Source organism: Microtus oregoni, unplaced genomic scaffold (genome assembly GCF_018167655.1).
Source record: "Microtus oregoni isolate MIOR12 unplaced genomic scaffold, Mior012 000011F_ref0000422, whole genome shotgun sequence".
Taxonomy (NCBI): domain Eukaryota; kingdom Metazoa; phylum Chordata; class Mammalia; order Rodentia; family Cricetidae; genus Microtus; species Microtus oregoni.
The window spans coordinates 10,596,965-10,616,281 of NW_024543070.1; the positions used below are offsets into that span (position 1 = coordinate 10,596,965).

The 19,317-nt window shown below is 39.5% G+C and overlaps 1 protein-coding gene across 1 annotated transcript in view; it reads right to left on the reverse strand.

The window, feature by feature from the left end:
* Nucleotides 1-19,317, reverse strand: part of LOC121453557 (serine protease inhibitor Kazal-type 5-like) — a 79,316-nt gene that overhangs the window by 12,435 nt on the left and 47,564 nt on the right. Inside the window, exons 15-21 of the mRNA XM_041660427.1 lie at nt 13,105-13,232; nt 10,732-10,819; nt 9,748-9,875; nt 9,060-9,123; nt 5,775-5,899; nt 2,943-3,036; nt 1,625-1,752 (exon numbers count right to left, since the gene is read on the reverse strand). Of these exons, the coding sequence (XP_041516361.1) occupies nt 1,625-1,752; nt 2,943-3,036; nt 5,775-5,899; nt 9,060-9,123; nt 9,748-9,875; nt 10,732-10,819; nt 13,105-13,232 (755 nt within the window). The remainder of the gene's footprint in view (nt 1-1,624; nt 1,753-2,942; nt 3,037-5,774; nt 5,900-9,059; nt 9,124-9,747; nt 9,876-10,731; nt 10,820-13,104; nt 13,233-19,317) is intronic.

Below are 19,317 nucleotides of genomic sequence, written 5' to 3' on the forward strand. Positions count from 1 at the left end.
GTCCTAGGGCTTGTGTCCTAAACCTTCTTTTTCACAGCGAGTTTCTCCACTCTCTGAGAGCACAGCCTGTTCCATTACTATGATTCCAGGGCAGGGGGGCCCTTCACCACAAAATACATCATCAAATCATTTGATTACAGCCTTTACAATTTCTATCCAAATTCATCTCTAGTCTTGGTCCACTTTCCTAGAGCAGTGGTCCATGATTTTGACGTTAAGAAAAAAAAATCATTATAATGTTATTTCTTAAAGCATGGCCCCAAATACTTAAATAAATAGTAAATTCCAATGAATGTAAGTCATAGCACTTTAATCAATTTAATTATTGAAAATAGAGAGTTCCTATAATGCCATAACATGCTGTAAATCTAATTATGGTCATACCTTCGGTCAGACACCTCCACTAATTGAGAGATAGCTCAGTTGGTAAATTGCTTGCCTCACAGACATGAGGACCCAAGTTCGAATCCCCAGCACCCACATGAAAAGCAGTGGTTGGTGTCAGGCAGATGCTTATAATCCCAGAGGTAAAGACACAGAGACAGGAGGATCAACGAAGGCCACTGGCCAGTAAAACCCTGGTCTTCCACCCACAGTATACAATGCTTGTCACACATGCTGACAATACAGAGTAAGATCTAGGTGGCCGTACAGAAGAACTGGACTGCGGCTAGAGCCCACTGGCTAGAGCCCTCAAATGCACTCTCCACAACGCTTTTAAGAAAACTAATTTTGGGGCTGGAGAGATGGCTCAGAGGTTAAGAGCACTGACTGCTCTTCCTGAAGTCCTGAGTTCAATTCCCAGCAACTACATGGTGGCTTACAGCCATCTATAATGAGACCTGGCGCCCCCTTCTGGTTTGCAGGCACACGTGGAAGGAATGCTATACACATAATATAATAAATAAATATTTTTTTTTTAAAAAAGAAAAACAATTTCATTTTTCTCATTAGTAGAATGTCAGCATTGGTATAAGGGTTCATCACATAACCCTCAGAGAAGTGAAGAATGAATGAATTATACTTTGTAGCATGAGAGATAGGTGCTACACATTTACTAATCATGCAATAATTAAATGTCACAACTAAAAGCATCCCTAAGTTTAGGGTCACTTAGGACTAACTCAGTTTATAGATGGGACTAGCAATAACTGTGTTACCGATCCTAACAAGATTGATCAAAGTGGCTGAACTATGTCACGAAATACTCTAATACCATTCATGGGGGAAAAATAAACTGAAGTAACTACTCCTGTTCCTGTTTTTGTAGTTAGGAATGTTTCATGTACTTGGCAGGAGCCTGGCTCTCTTAAACACTCTATGTTTCATACACTTGGCAAGAGCCTGGCTCTCTTAAACACTGTTTTGCAATTTCAAATGACTATCATTAAATTTCACTAGGCAATGGACAATATTACGATGACACTGGGAGGTCACAGAATTAGAGTGGTTAACAGGACAATCGGCCACTTGATGATCTGTCCCCCATTTGGGCTTATGTTCCTTAGGAAACAAAAGTGAGGGAAGCATTGGGACTAATGAAAAGAATTTTCGCAGAAGGAGCCACAGAAAAGGAGAAATGTGTGGCTGTCTTTTGGACACACTTGCTACGAGAAGCACTTACAGCAGCTCTTTACACATGACGCATTTATTGTTGTATGGCTTCCCATCAGCACCGCGTACAGGGTCACTCTCGCGAGTACAGCTGAGCTGTCCATTTTTCATGCTTTCCCAGTACTGAGCACATTCCTCCTGAAAAAGAAGAAGAAAGCAGGCCACGTGGGCAGTCTTTTTCTTCCCGCCAAGCTCATGAAGCAAGCACTATCAGGAGCATTTTTTACTTTTACCCTTGCAGATAGTCCATGACCTAGGGATGCCGTCCACAGAGAAAGGGGGCGCTAGAGTCAGCCGTGTTCTAATTGTGAAGGGTCAGTTTCGTAGCACTGAATGTGCTTAAATGCTTACATGGGGAAATTATAAAGTGGCTAAAGGCTGAGAGCACAAATCTAAGGTTAGAAAACTGTATACCAAAGGCCAGATCTACATTTCTCTGTGTTCAGATGTATAATGTTTCAATGAAATAATCTTTCATTTATTTCTTTATTTAAGCATCATTTGTCACTTCTTCTCTAGATAAAGGCAACGTGTTCACTAGACACGTTCCACAATCCGGAGAAGGCAAACAAACAGCCTGAGCACATTTATTTTCTGAGAGTGGGAATTTATTGTCCTAAAGCAGACACACTAGACAAAACAGAAAAGGCAGATTTTTTATTACAGGTAGTGTATTTGGGAGCAAAGTGATGGCCTTGATCTCCCTACAGCCTTAAGAAGGTGAACAGGCAGCAGAAATCTATGAAATGATGCTGTATCTCATTAGACGATGCCGTGCTCTCTCTGCAAAGTGTCTCAAATGTGCTCAGAAGGAGTTTTCTCCTATCTAAGTTATTTTCCCCTCTCTCTTTAAGAGAACTTTGAGATAAAAGAGATGAGGTAATTTATCCAAAGTTTCATAAGTCTATATGGTAAGAGGCCGATTGTACAGACTCCCTGGTCTGTTCTGTTTCATCATACTGTCCTGCTTTGGAGAGCAGAAAAGATAATTCACAGGCTTGGCCTAATCCTCAGAAATAAAGAAGAGTGAAAGAAAGTAAAGATACTGATGAGAATCAAGACTGCCACGAAGATTAATGAACTAGAAAAGGCTCAGGAGCCTGGGAAGTTTCACTGTCTCAATTAATTCCAGATCTAAAGAAGTCAAGAGTCACAGAGCAGCAGGATTTATTAGTATCTTACCAGAGAGGCCAAGGTGGAAGACTGTTCTTCCAAGGACCTGTTTGTCTGGGCACTCTCTGCCTTTCCCTTTCCCTCCAGCCCCATCCCAGTCTCACAGGCACTGAGTTCCACCCACACAGGCCGTGAAAGCTAGGGCTACCGCTCACCTTAGCCTTCTGCCTCCCACCACCAGAGCCATGGCCTGAAGTGATTCTCTGATTTTCCTCTTCTTTCTTCCTTCTTTCTTCTTTTTCTCTGTCGCTGAAAGTCAGAAAGTGAAAGGAACAATAGCTTACTGAACAACGATTACTTTTCTATGAGCCAATCAATTGGATCTAGATGGAATTTATCAGGATGTATTTAATATCTATGTTACAAGCCCTCTTCTCAGAAAATCCAATAGATGGATTATGTGAAGTCCTTTGCTTGGCAAAATTTTCCTCATACTAAGAGAAAAACAACATCTACTTAGCTACCAGCTAGTTAGTATTTACTAAATGGTTTGCTCAGGACCTTTAACTTTATTTCTTAAAGTTTTTTTTTTCATCTACAAGAGGACCCAATAATTATCATTTTCTTTAGTAAGCATGAGCTTCTTCCTCTATCATTCACTTTTCAAAAACAAAACATTGAAATTACCTCCAGCTGTATCTCTTCTTCTGGCTTGTATAGCTGTCTTTTGTTAATATTTTTCTATCACCCACCCCTCACCTTGACAACTTGTGTCTTGCTTCCTCCCTCTAGCTGGCCCTCACTGGGTAACGGCAACCCGTCAGTCCCTAGCACAGGTCGCATTGGGAATGTTAGACTTCCCTTCTACTGATCGCTGCTGCGTGCATGTTCCTTAAAGAAACCATTTTGCTGCCATTTCCTCCCCTAACTGAAACATTTTTGTAGCCCTCACTGCTCTTAGAATTGATGTCCACGTCCCTGGTTTGACACAGAAAGTTGGTAAAGCTTCTGAGTTCTAAGTGTTGGTTTCTTACATACCACGGTTTTCCTAATTCGGACCATATGCAGTCTGTTATTCTCTCACATGGCCCTGGCATATCATTTACATGTCTTTACCCAAATTATAACGTTCAGGTCCATTTCCACCCAAAACTTTCCATTAGCTCTCCCTTCACTGACGTCTGAAAGCCAGCTTCGTGTTTATTACCTTAGATGCAGACAATAGCTGGTGGACCACCCCCATTCCATAGGGATCAAGGATATGGATGGGAGTGTTGTAAAAGATGGCAACAGTAAAGATTTCTGAACGTGTGATGATCGAAAATTAATTTCCAATGAAGCATGCAATGGATCCCTGCACTGCCTGTGTTGCATCACGGACTTCGCCTCAGCATTGTTTGGAACACACAATATGCACGCTCTCCTCCGTGGGAGATGTCAGCTATTCAATGCCGTAGAGAACTGCCTAAGATCTCAGCTCAGGCTCACAACTATTACAAGTTGTGGATTGCAGTGCTTTTGTTTTCCTATAAACTAAAAGTTTTATGTTCGTACAGGAACATAATGACTTAATTGTGGGGACTAAAGACTTTCCGTCATCATTCTTCAGCACAGATGAATCAAGCTACTTTATCTTTTGATTGCATTATATTTGAGTGTTTGATTTTCAAATTGCTCTGTGAATTTCTGACTTGTATTTCAGAAAATATTTTTAAAACAAATTTTGTCTTCAGATTAGTATATAATTTTCAACAATTCCTAAGATGACTTCAAGTATACTTCTGCCATTTAAGACTACATACTTATGCAAAAATTGCATTCTCAGCACTGATGATTATATGATCAAAATATTAATCAACTTTGAAAGATTTGGAGATGTTTTGTGTCCTGCACTATCAAATACTCAGCCAAAATTTAATTCTTAATTTACAACTGAACAGTAGTGCTCATTCATTTGATTTTCTCTAATTAAATATATGGTAAATAATTGTTTTATTTAAAGTGCTTCAGGATAGTTACAAGTAAGTGTTTGATTTGTGTATTTTTTTTTTTTTTTTGCTTTTTTCGAGACAGGGTTTCTCTGTGGTTTTGGAGCCTGTCCTGGAATGATTTGTGTATTTATTTTATGTATCCAGGTGTACAATAAAAATTTCTCACGGAAAAGGCGATGTGAGTGGCAAAGGTTTAAGAACCCCCAAATTGTGTCATCTCTGGCACCAACCCGTCTCATTCATCTTTGTTTAATCATTACACACACTGGGTACTGTATGTGTTCAGTAAATAGCTCTTGAATGATTTGGATGTTTTAGATGTACTTCTATACCCCGTGTGAGGCATTACTTACATTTATTTCCTGAAATATGATTTTCCCCAAAGTACTGTACAGAGAGACTAAAAGATCCTGTGTATATTCTTCCTAACTGGAATTCGAAGATAAAGAGCATTTGACAATGGATAAATATTTTTATCAGCAAATATGTGATTATCTGCTGAGAAAACTAGTAAGAAGTATAACAGTCTAGTAGTATACTGCTTCTAGAATTATAACTATTGGGGATGAAAATAAGAGATCCCCCTGAAGATACTTTTTAGACAATCATTCCTTTCATATGTAATGAATATCGTGTATAATATTATATTGTGTAAGTCTGCTTGGATTATTGCCTTTCACACCTTCCTCACTCACAGTAGGAATTGTCTCTCACGTATAGTAGTGTGCATGTCTAAGTCTGCAGGCGTGTGGCTTCTCCTAGGAATTGTCTCTCACGCATAGTAGTGTGCATGTCTAAGTCTGCAGGCATGTGGCTTCTCCTAGGAATTGTCTCTCATGCATAGTAGTGTGCATGTCTAAGTCTGCAGGCGTGTGGCTTCTCCTAGGAATTGTCTCTCATGCATAACAGTGAACATGTCTAAGTCTGCAGGCATGTGGCTTCTCCTAGGAATTGTCCCTCATGTACAATAGTGTGCATGGCTAAGTTTGCAGGCTTGTGGCTTCTCCTACTCTCTGGACTCACAGTAGGTGCTGCATCGTGTGTCTTTTTACTCACAAGACAGCCTTGCACATGGCACACTTGTTCCCATGGGTCTTGCCATCCGGGCCACGCACAGGGTCATTTTCTCGTGTGCAGTAAAGTTCTCCATCCTTTAAAAGACTCATAAATTCATTGCAGTCCTGAGAAAAGAAGATAATTGCAAAAGTTTAAATATTTTCTTGGATAAAGAAAGAGGTGGAGGAAAGGAGGGAGGGAGAGAACCAAAGTATTTTCCCTATCTCTGGTGACTTTAACTTTCAATTCCTACCAAGTACATTGGACCAATAAATGGCTTTGTGGTTTGTCCACTTTAAAATTGAGCCCTGGATCCACACACATGTAAAATTCTCTTAATAAACTGTAGTTCATTTATATTTTAAAAACCATTTATTTCTCTATTATGTGTGTGTGTGTGTGTGTGTGTGTGTTTATGCAGGAGTGAGGTCTGAGAACAGCTTGAGGGACTCAGGTCTGCCCTTCCATCATATGGGTCCTGGGGATTGAACTCATATAGCCAGGCTGGGTGGCAAGCACATTTACTCCCTGAGCTTTCTCACTCCTCTTATACTGTATTTTCTGAGGATTGGGCACAATAGTTGCTCAAAGGTTTATTGCTCATATCAATTCTGTTATAAGGCGATAAAAACACCATCATATTTTGAAGAAAATCTTCAAGTTTGCCTACCATCCATACTCTCTTGATTCCTTTTACATGATCCAGAACAAAGATGGCTTCTGCTTTCTATTTAAAGACTGGACGCTCTTCCATTACCTTTCCATATGCCTCATCCCCAAATGAAATTTCCACCGGATAAACTCAACAAATTAGCTACAGTGCTGCTTTGAGGAGTACTCGAAAAGAACCTTAGAAGCTGGGCGGTGGTGGCACACGCCTTTAATCCCAGCACTCGGGAGGCAGGGGCAGGCGGATCTCTGTGAGTTCGAGGCCAGCCTGGTCTACAAGAGCTAGTTCCAGGACAGGAACCAAAAACTACAGAGAAACCCTGTCTCGAAAAATCCAAAAAAAAAAAAAAAAAAAAAGAACCTTAGAAAACCTTGTAAGAGTCCTATACTAAAGACTTACTTTTCCTAAATTAGTAAAATATGATAAATATGCTTCTTGAGATCAGTATATTAAATGCAATATTATATGTCCTTTAAAAAAGTCAGGAATTATTTTCTTTTTCCAAGTTATATTTTTTCCAATATTTGGAAAAAGCTTTCTTCTTCCTCAACAACTGACTGAGTGCATTTATTACAATTTACTGAAACAGCTGACTTAGGTCAATAGTGGCTTCAGCCTCCATTCCTAGCTCAGAACTGATGGAAATAATCTGTTTTGCCATCTCAGAAAAACTGTGTGAGACAAGGGGTTGCTTGTAGATTCTCATCAGGATTAACCCACATCTTAGATCTTCCATACAAACTGCTCCCTTGTTGTGATTCTCAGTGTCTTGATGGGCCTGCCAGCCAGGCTTTTTTCTTTTAGATTCTTTTTCTTTGAGCCTCTGACAAAGTCGGCACCTATCTTCTCCAGAAACTTCACACTGAGGCTGGAGAGGGTAATTGGAATTCAGTGAATTCCCACCTCTGTTCTACAAAGTCTTTCTGGTATCCTTAAAAGCCACAGTTGGGGTGGTGTTTCTTGACTGACATGCTCCCAGCTAACCAAATGGGGCAAGTCAGGATGGGGTAGCCTGGAACAGATCTCCAAAGCACCAGAAACTGCGTCTTAGAAAGGCCTCCCAGTATTCTCTCTCAAGTGCCATAGATGACCAGACACTGCAGGGTTGCTGTTTATGACATGAATTTAACAAGATCTGTTGAACTGGTTTCTCATCCTTTCCTGAGTAGGATAGAATCCCAAGTGTGGCCTGGCTAGCACTCTCTGTTCATGCCTATGTCATGTTGTTAGAATTCTAATTTTTTACCAAGAAAGCTTAAATAACTGTTCTTACCACTTTTGGTTGAATTCCCTCACCTATAAGATGGAAATAAGAATATTCTTCATGACTTAATAATGGGAAATATGCAGCTAATATTTGTTTAAATGCTTAGTGACTAAAGTCTAGAAAGTACCCAAAAGATGCTAGCTCTAAAATATGAAGAACTGAGAAAATACACAAATCACTTAACCATAGGGTTAATTACTGGTGGCAATTAGGATTGATTTTGTGTTTCTCCTATTAGCCCTGTCAGAAGTTAAAAGTCAATAATGATAGAGAACACATCCCTGCCCATCTCTCTTCTTCTCTCACAATCGCTGCCACGTTCCTTGATTGCTCATAATTAGAAACACGATCAGCAATAAATCTTGCCTGCCAAAGTGAAGGCAAAGGTGGAAACTGCATTATACCGAATGCAGATGGCCGTGGGGGAGGGATTTTATCCTGAAGACGTTGGAAACGTAAAACACTTGTGCTGTTTTTAATTTCAGGTTCACACTTCCCTGCAATTCAAGTGTGTAAGTAGTCATCCTCCAGGTTCAAAACTCAGGAGGTCTTCAGAGACTTGATTCTAGTGCATATGGCCTTTGATGGGTACAGAGAAGTTACCACAGTCTGTAGTAAGTTACCTTGAGTCAGTCACTCTGAACCATCAAAAATATTTCTTAGGAATGCTGCCTTTAAAAAAATTTCTCCCTCATAGGTGACAATAAAAAAGTAAAGCAAAGTGTCTTAGGAAGATTTCTCGGTTTGGGGGCAGTCAGGACCCCTGTGTTTAATTTCTTTCTTTCTATTTTATCCCCTATAAGAACTTAGAAACATGGGTTCTAATGGCCCCTAAAGCATTAATTTTGTAATCATGTTCTTCCTGCTCTCTAGACTTAAATCTCCATCAGACAATCTGAGGACAAAGTAAATTTGAAACTGTGTAATGTGATCAGAGTTTGGCCATTTGCCCTCTGTACCATGATACTTGTGAATAAAGACGTAAGGGAAAGTAGACACGCTAGAGTGTGTAAGTCTGTGGCTGTTCTTCTAGCCACAACTGCAGAATTAGTCGTAGCGGCAGAGGCTGCATGTCCACACAAATGAAATAGTATACTCTCTGGTTATTAAGACTAGGATTTGGTGGCTAGATAGTAAAGCTAAGCAGGTATGATTAAAGTTTTATGGAAACTGCTTGGTAATTGAATCTAAATATACAGTTAGAAAAAAAAATTCTTGTCAAACTCCAGACTATATTGACCCCCAAGTTTCCTCACAGCCAGGATCATCAATAATTCTGTGTGATGTTAACAGCAAAATGTCAAAACTTGACCTTTCCATCGTAATTTGAGCATCACAGGATAGTTACCTTTTTAACATCTCTTTTAATCTTTACTGTGAACACAGCTTCATTTTCTTTTGCTTCTTGCTGGCTGCAAGAGAGGGATTGGCAAGAGTCATTACCAGCACCAATGCATAGCATCTTAAAGAAAAAAAAATCTCAGGTAGAATGGTCCTATTTACTCTACATCTCTGCTTAATTTGGTAATTGAAAAATAAATAAATACGTTCCTCTATATCTCTCTTCTTCCTTTTAACATTGCTTTAAAAATAAAATATAAATGTTGTCGCACAATAACAAATCCAACTCCCACTACATTTTTGATGGATAAAGAGTTGTCTTTTATATCTGAAAGCAACTAGAAGGATGATTAAGCACTAACAAAATTTCTACTTGAGATCACCTAACGATTCCACCTTTGTATTTATTAATCATGGTGACGACCACTCATTATATAGAAATCAAGATCCAGCATTTTATGTCATCGGCTCTGAGGAAATCTATTATTAGTACATGAACCTAACATAATGTTAATTTAAGCATCCTTCAGAACACTGAAGCAGTAGAAAGAAAGTGCTGTCATTGTGTGTCTTGATAATTCATCCCCCAAACTCATCACAAAGAAAGACAGGCTTTATTATCAATGTCCTGGAGCAAGCTGGCAGTCCCACCTGTACATTTGATACTCAGCAGTACTGGCTGCCGCTGTACTCACAAGAAAGCTTCACACATGAAGCAGGTGTTTTCATGGATCTTCCCATCCAGGCCCTCAATGGGGTTATTCTTTCTGGTGCAGGGGAGCCGGCCATTTCTTACCTGGGAACGGTATTTACTACATAGCTCCTGTCAAAAGAAGGAGTGTTTGAGAAGCAGATCGCTAAACACTGTAAAACTTCCTCCACCTGTCACCCCCTTTGAAAACTGTGATGTCTTGCAACAACATATCACAGATGTACAAAGTGACATCAGATATCAGTTTTAACTGATACCTTGTTCATAGACTTAAGTAACACATTATTTGGAATATAAGATTGCTGATATTATAATTATTAAAAATACTAAACATTATTTTGATATAGTAACTATGAGAGACAAAAGGCATAATAATTTAGTGTCTTGGTTTGGTAATAAAGTCTGTGGTATGCAGAATAATAGCTACTTTTAATCATTAGCTCTCACAAAAAATGCTAAGCATAGCTGTGTGTGCTGTAACTCCAGTATTGGGGAGTGGGCAGAGACAGGTAGACTGTTTAGCTAGACTAATTATAAAACTTCTAGGACAGACAGCAAGACCCATCAAAGGGCAGTGAGCACAGAATGCATAACTGTTCCTATCTGCCCTCCACTTCCTACACAGGAGATGCACAACCACACATTCATATGCATGCACCACACACACACAAACACACACACACACACACACACACACACACACACATGGAGTGCAAGGTACCACCATCCCCACCACATAGACAAAGGAGAGCTTTCAAATAAGGAGAATGCAAAAGCTTGAAGTCAAACATATAAACATCAGAGAATAAGAATAAATAAGTGTAGTAAAAATGACACAATTTTTTAGACATGAGGATTCAAATTTATGTTCCCAGTTGTCAAAGTCATTAAGGATGCTGAGACTGGTGATTTGGCCAAAGAGAATAATGACTGGACATGTGTGTGCCATGATTTCTGGAGCAGATACCTGTATTGCTTCTCTCTTCAACTTTCCAGCCTCAACCTTATCCTTCTCTCCTTTGTCCTCTTTTTTCTTCTCTTCCTCTTCTAGTAGGCTGAAATAGAAGACACAAGCTAAATTCATTTCTCCAATTACTCCGACACATTTCCAGAAGGAATAGAATGTCTACAACCAAATCTTGGAAGTCTCCTGGACACTGGACCAGGGAGATGGCTCAGCAAATATAAGTACTTATTAATCAAGCCCCATGACCTGAGTTCAGTCCCTGGAACCCATTATGGGAAGAGGGAAATAACTTGAGAAAGTTTTCCTTTGAGTTCTTTATGTGCACTGTGGTAGTACATGCTTGCACACACACACACACACACACACTGAGCTCTATATGTTGCACTGTGGTAATACATGCTTGCACACACATATACACATAAACACATACACAGTGAGCTCTGTATGTGCATTGTGGTAGTACATGTTTGTACACACACACATACGCACACATAAACACACACATACACTGAGCTTTATATGTGTACTGTGGCAGAGCAAGCCTGCACACACACACACACACACACACACACACACACACAGACACACACACACAGAGCACACATGTACAAATGATGATGATTAAAAAAAATAAAAGTATAAACATTTCAGGATAAAACTACCTGTCTTAGGAGGTGTGATTATTTTGGACAACATGCAAAGATTTCTGTCTATATTACACCTCTTAAAAAGCAATAACAACGACAAAGGAAGACATATTTATCAGTGTGCAAGGACCTCTGCTGATGTTATTTTCTGTATGTCATTGATTTCAATCTATAAGAGGCCACAATTATCTTGATTCTTTTCTAAATTATGAAACTTTTACCTCCAAAGTTGCTATGATGTAATTGATGATAGCAAAAAATGATGCCAAGTTAGATGGTGGAGACATCATAATGTAAACAATTCCTCATGATAAGATAATAATTTAAATATTTTAGCATAGCTAAGTACATGACAATTCAAATTTTAGTTGCAATCATTAAAGGACGTCATAACTTAAACAATTCCTCATGATAAGATAATAATTTAAATATTTTAGCATAGCTAAGTACATGACAATTCAAATTTTAGTTGCAATCATTATTAAAGAAGCCCAGTAAGATTCAACTATAAGCTTTATGAGGTCCACCACCAGCCTAATAGTCTAGGTTTTGCTTTTGTTTTTGCTCTTATTTTGAGACAATGTCTTACCATGCAGTCTAGGCTGGCCTCAAACCCACAGTCTTCTTGTTCTAGCCTCCAAGCTGAAGATTCAAATTTGGATCAACAAGCTCACCCCATTCTTGCATTTTTTACTGACATATGACATGCCAGAATTCAAAGTATTAGCATTTACCACATCTGATCGTCAGCATCAATGAGAACAAATGAGACAAACTTGTTTCTTCTTGAGTTGTAGGCCATTACTTATCCTATTGATCTACTTACACTATTTCTTTACTTGAAGAATTATAGGCATACACTTAAGGATGGATCAACCAATCTGTAAAGACTAAGATAATCAATAACTTTGTGTTTTACATAAATATAGTATGGAGATAAATAAGGCTCATAACTTGAAGATAATTTTTCAACACTTATCTTGAGGTCGCTCTCAGGAGTAGCTTAGTATTATGAAAAACCTCAAAAGGTAGCTACTGAAATCTTAGTGGGCTGGACTCATGATTTCAGTATAAAACTGGAACAGGACACATTCTATATTATCTCACATAGGAGAACTCTGGCAACAGGTTTGCCCACATCATCTGGCAAAGGAAGAGCTAGAAGGTTTCAACTAGCTTTACAGACAGAAGTTTTTGTATGTTTTAGTTTGTGAGCTTGTCTCTGAGGGGTTTTACCCTCCACTAAGGCACTTACCAAACCATACTTTCCACTGGCAGAGGGTAATGATCTCCATAAAAGGGTGAACACAATGTTCGCTATTCCACTTCCTGGTCAGGTATTTTAACAGTCCTTGTACACTACCTCCACAGTTTTTCATCCAACTTTGTTTTTAACCCATATCTGAATATATTCACAGAATCACAGACTGCCAGAAGTAAGAGAGAGGCCAAAGAAAACACCTGATCCAATCTGAGGTGTGCTTTCTTCTTTTTTGTAAATGAAGACAGTCAAGTATAAACATTTAGTGATGAGTCTAGCAACTTGACATAATAAGAAGACAGAAGGAACAGAAGTGAATAGAAAATGATGTCACTTTATTGTTCAATATTACTTAATATTACATCCATCTGTTTATAAGGTTTTTCTAGCATACACCCTGGAATCTCAAACCCAGGGAAGGATAATGGTGTACGATTAGCTGAAGACACGAGGGTGCATACTCACAACACACTTGCACACATGGCACATTTGTTTGCATGTGTTTTTCCATCTGGGCCAACAACAGGGTCATTTTCCCTAGTGCACATGAGCATCCCATCCTTTGCTTGGTCCCGGAACTCACTGCAGATTTCCTGGAAGTTGAAAAAGATGCGTCTTAAGACAGTTACTACTTATCCGGTATGTTATTTTACTATGAGTAATAAATAATGTTTAGTGATTCAGAAAAATTTAAGGAGAAATACTAATGTTGCAATAAATCATTAAGAACAAAGTGCTCATCAAAACCTTATATGCACAAGGGTTGCTCAGCTGTAAGAAAACAAAACCCATGAGCATAAATGATAAATTAGGAAAAAAAATTGCTGAATTGGGTAACTTGGGGCCTGAAAGACAAATGCTTTAGGTTCTTTCTCATATGAGGATCCAAGCTTCAAATACATTGTTTTACGTGTATATTTAAATTGGATCAAAGAAGAAACCAGGTGAACAGAAAGAGGCCTTAGGAAGGAACACACAGTGAGGGAGGGAGGGTGTAGACTGTAGACAAAGCAAAAATGGAGTGGTTGGATACTGAGGGTGAAAAGGTTTTATCAGGAAAGAGCACAAGTGTATGCGGGAAACCAGGGAGTAGAGGGAGTTGTGGGAAAAGCCATATGTAAGCCTCACACCCCAATTCAACCATACAGTTGGAGGGAGAGTAGAACACATGAAATAGTAGAAAAGAGAATGGATTACTTGGTGTTAAAGAATTAAGCGCTTGGGCCTGGGAAGAGGATGGTATAAAGTCAGGCTAATCACAACTATATGTGCATTAAAAAAAAAAAAAACCTTTATGGATGCTGGACAGTGGTGGCACATGCTTTTAATCTAAGAACTAGAGAGGAGAGGCAGGCAGGTCTCTGTGAGGTCAACCTGGTCTACAAGAGCTAGTTCCAGGACAGGCACCAAAGCTACACAAAGAAACCCTGTCTTAGAAAAAAAAATGAAAAACAGAAGATCCTTTATTGTATAGGATTGTTTTGGCTATCCTGGGTTTTTTGTTTTTCCATATAAAGTTGATTATTGTCCTCTCCAGATCTGTGAAGAATTTTGATGGGATCTTGATGGGGATTGCATTGAATCTATAAATTGCCTTAGGTAGAATTGCCATTTTTACTATGTTGATCCTCCCAATCCAAGAGCAAGGTAGATCCATCCATTTTTTGGTATCCTCTTCAATTTCTTTCTTCAATGCCTTAAAGTTCTTGTCAAATAGATCTTTCACTTCCTTGGTTAGATTTACCCCAAGATATTTAATGCTGTTTGTGGCTATCGTGAATGGTGAAGCTTCTCTGATTTCCCTCTCTGCTTCCCTATCCTTTGTGTATAAGAGGGCGACTATAAAGGATCTTCTGGAGGCATTACCATCCCTGACTTCAAACTCTATTACAGAGCTACAGTAATGAAAACAGTGTGGTACTGGCATAAAAACAGAGAAGTCGACCAATGAAATCGTATAGAAGACCCGGATTTTAACCCACAAACCTATGAACACCTCATTTTTGATAAAGGAGCTAAAAGTATACAATGGAAGAAAGAAAGCATCTTCAACAAATGGTGCTGGCACAACTGGATGTCAACCTGTAGAAGAATGAAAATAGACCCACATCTTTCACCGTGCACAAACTCAAGTCCAAATGGATTAAAGACCTCAATATCAGCCCGAACACACTGAAAAGGATAGAAGAGAAAGTGGGAAATACCCTACAACAGATGGGCACAGGAGATCGCTTCCTATGTATAACCCTAGAAGCACAGACATTAAGAGCAACATTGAATAAATGGGACCTACTTAAACTGAGAAGCTTCTGCAAAGCAAAGGACACTGTCACTAAGACACAAAGGCAACCTACTGAATGGGAGAAGATCTTCACCAACCCCGCAACAGACAAAGGTCTGATCTCCAAAATATATAGAGAACTCAAGAAACTAGACTTTAAAATGCTAATTAACCCAATTAAAAAATGGGGCACTGATCTGAACAGAGAATTCTCAACAGAAGAAGTTCAAATGGCCAAAAGACACTTAAGATCATGCTCAACTTCCTTAGCAATCAGGGAAATGCAAATCAAAACAACTTTGAGATATCATCTTACACCTGTGAGAATGGCTAAAGTCAAAAACACCAACGATAACCTTTGCTGGAGAGGTTGTGGAGGAAGGGGTACCCTCATCCATTGCTGGTGGGAATGCAATCTTGTGCAACCACTATGGAAGTCAGTGTTTCGGTTTCTTAGGAAATTCGGGATCAACCTACCCCTGGACCCAGCAATACCACTCTTGGGAATATACCCAAGAAATGCCCTATCATATGACAAAAGCATTTGTTCAACTATGTTCATAGCAGTATTATTTGTAATAGCCAGAACCTGGAAACAACCTAGATGCCCTTCAATGGAAGAATGGATGAAGAAAGTATGGAATATCTACACATTAGAGTACTACTCAGCGGTAGAAAACAATGACTTCTCGAATTTTGCATGCAAATGGATGGAAATAGAAAACACTATCCTGAGTGAGGTATCCCAGACCCAAAAAGATGAACATGGGATGTACTCACTCATAATTGGTTTCTAGCCATAAATAAGGGTCACGGAGTCTACAATAGGTGAATCTAAAGAAGCTAAGTAAGAAGGGGAACCCAAGGAAAAGCATATAGTTATCCTCTTGGCTAAGGGAAGTAGACAAAATTGCCGGGGAGAAAATTGGGATCTTGGGGTGGGGTGGGTTGCGGGTAAGGGGAGATGGGGAGAGAAAAGGTAGAAGGGAAAGAGGTCGGGCCTTGGGAAAGCAGGAGGATTGGAATAAAGGAAGGTTGGACAGGGGAGCACGGAACCACAATTCTTAGTTAAGGGAACCACTTTAGGGTTGGCAAGAGACCTGACACTAGAGGGGCTCCCAGGTGCCCAAGCTGAGGTCCCCAGTTAGTTCCTTGGGCAGTTGAGAATAGGGAACCTGAAATGACCCTATCGTTGAGCAATACTGACGAATATCTTGCATATCATCATAGAACCTTCATCTGGTGATGGATGGAGATAGAGACAGAGACCCACACTGGAGCACTGGACTGAGCTCCCAAAGTCCCAATGAGGAGCAGAAGGAGGGAGAACATGAGCAAAGAAGTCGGGACCACGAGGGATGCACCCACCCACTGAGACAGTGGAGCTGATCTATTGAGAGCTCACCAAGACCAGCTGGACTGTGACTGAAAAAGCATGGGATAAAACTGGACTCTCTGAACATGGCGAACTATGAGGGCTGATGAGACGCAAAGGACAATGGCACGGGGGTTTGATTCTACGTAATGTGATGGCTTTGTGGGAGCCCAGCCAGTTTGGATGTTCACCTTCCTAGATATGGACGGAGGTGGGAGGTCCTAGGTCTTACCACAGGGCAGAAAACCCAGACTGCTCTTTAGACTGGAGAGGGAGGGGGAAAGGAGTGGGGGGAGGGGGAGAAGGGTGGGAGGAGGGGGCGTAGGGTGGGAGGAGGGGGCGTAGGGTGGGAGGAGGGGGAGGGAAATAGGAGGCTGGGAGGAGGTGGAAACTTGTTTTTTTTTCTCCTTTTCTCAATAAAAAAAAAGAAAGAAAAAAAATGAAAAACAAAAACAAGCAAAAACAAAAAACCCTTAAGGAAACCCACTAGTGTGTAAGCTAATACAACATTTTACACAAAGAATTGAAACAGAATTGCCCTGCATGGGTAGACAATTTTGTTCCCATTATTAATTAAAAATTGCAGTACAAAGCATGGGATATCCTCTGAGCTATTGGTCAGCAAAGTCCCAGAAGTCTCCAAAACAATCCCAACTATCGCCAATGTTCTTAGTTAATTGTCATAACTTTATGGCTAGACTTCTGTTGAAGACAGCACACTCTGACTAGAATTAGAAAATTAGTCTCAAGCTGACTTGGAAACTACCTTCCTGCTGCCTAGTTTTCAATACCAAAAGATGCTATCTAGATGGCTAGAGAAAACATATCAATGGTTTTACCTAGTGCTCGACTCGCATTCTAGGGTACCCACCTACCAGGCAAGAAGCACCTATGGGTGCAATAGTGTCACAACTGGTATAGAGTAACTAATTGCTTTGTGATAGGACACGAAGCTGGCTCAAAGGAGAGACTTTTCTGCCTGGTGCTACAATCCTGGTCAAAAGCCCATGACTAAGAGAGTAGCAGGTCCCAGGGTAGAAGCTGCCTTTGTTATTTCAATAAGGAGTTATGTTGTCAAACTGGCTTCTAAACAGTTATGTTTATACCTCTACACTCAAGCTGACTTCAACCTTGGTAACAGAAGCTTCTTCTTCTTCTTTTTTTTTTTTTTTTTTTTTTTTGCTGTAGGTGTACATAGCAGGTCAAAGTGTCTTCAATAAGAGATTGAATGTTCAGACCTACATGGAACATCTTCATCAGTTAACTTCCTCTCTGCTGGTGTTTGGGGCACACCCTCAAGGAGGAGATGGAAGATTGTAAGAACTGGAGGATGGGAAGGACTACTGTGAACTGCTGTTTGTTGGATATGCCATGGCCTTCATTTTAAAGAACTCATAGCAACTGTGGCTGCCTGCGCAAAGTCTAGCTAGCTAGAATGCCAGCATAGTTGGCCAAGGTTTTCTCTAGCTCCATCCTCATTAAGGAGATATTGGTAGTGGATAGTTACTGAGGGAGACACACCTATTCTTCTTTGATGATCTGACCAGATAGTTCTCATACTCTTGCCAATGGTCCCATAGCCATGTATATATGGGCAGTTCTAATTGGATTTAGTGGATTACCAGAAAAAGAAAAGAAAAGATGCTGCAAGGAAGATGTGTAAGACAACATATAAGAGGAGGTAGGAGGGGAAATAGAAGATGGATAATATCCTATTTCATTGCATCTTACATGAAATACTATATTAATAAAGGAAATTACAATTTTTTTAAAGAAGAAAATTTCCACATGGTCCTGGCATTTGCAGCAATAGTATAAACATCACTATCACTCAGTATATTTATAACTTGGCTTCAGAATAAGGCAGAACATGTTGGTGGACACCCATAGATACATCTACATCATCTTATTATGTGTTGTACTGCGTGTTGCAGCCTGTAAAACCTGTGAAAGGTGACAAAGGAAGAGACTCAACGAGCCTCAGGAACCTTTCCTGGAGGAACTGAGGTTATTGCTGAGCTCTCCTTTATGTTCAGAATTCTGAGAAAAAAAAGGGAAAAAACATGTTCGGCTAAGAAATAATTAGTGTTTGTATCAGAGGGGAGAACAAGTCTGAAGTTTGGAGATTTTGACCTATCTTCAGGATGGGATCCTCAAAGGGAAGGAGATGTGGATGTGAGCTAGAGCAACCCTATTAGAGAAGGCAGAAGGAAGGCAATGGGGGTATTTAACAGGGCTCTATATCTAGTCAAATATAATGTATACATCCAATTTTGCATCTAAATTACTAATAAAAAGATAGTTCCAGCTAACAAAGCAATTATTATTTTAAAAAATCAGTTTAAAGGTAAACTTTTAAAATATGTAAACTTTCCCCAAATAATGATGTTTGTACATTCAAGGATGTTAAAAATACACACTGGGAAAATCTTGTAAATGTTTATTAAGTGGAACTAATCTGTCATCTACACAGACATACTTCTCTTAGGGATCTATAAAACAGTAAAAGTGTAAAATCAAGGATGTAGACTAAGAGTGATTGGAAAGTCAAAATGAATAATCCTGGGAATTGAGGTTAAGAAACTAGTTCTTTTCCCATGACAAACATGATAACATGCCTGCTTGGCATTGGAAGTTTAGAATGATTGGAATTTTGTACTGTCCACTGGATGCACTCTAAAGGTATGGATGATGTAAATTAATCTTAGTAAATAGCACATATTAAGTATTTACAATCTCTGCCTATATAAACTAAACCTAATGAAGGCCAAACACATGCAAAAAATCACTTACAAAAGTGGACCCTCTCATCTTTCACTATAGATGAGCCTCAAAATTTTAACAACAATAAAATAAAGTTGGTATTTTGCAAGCATCTGATCATGATCATTTTTTTTTTTTTGGTTAAGATCTCTCTCTCTCTCTCTCTCTCTCTCTCTCTCTCTCTCCCACTCATCCACTAGCCACTGGTCATACCTGTTTCTAACTAAAAATATACCAGGCTTGTCTTTAACTTCTGGGC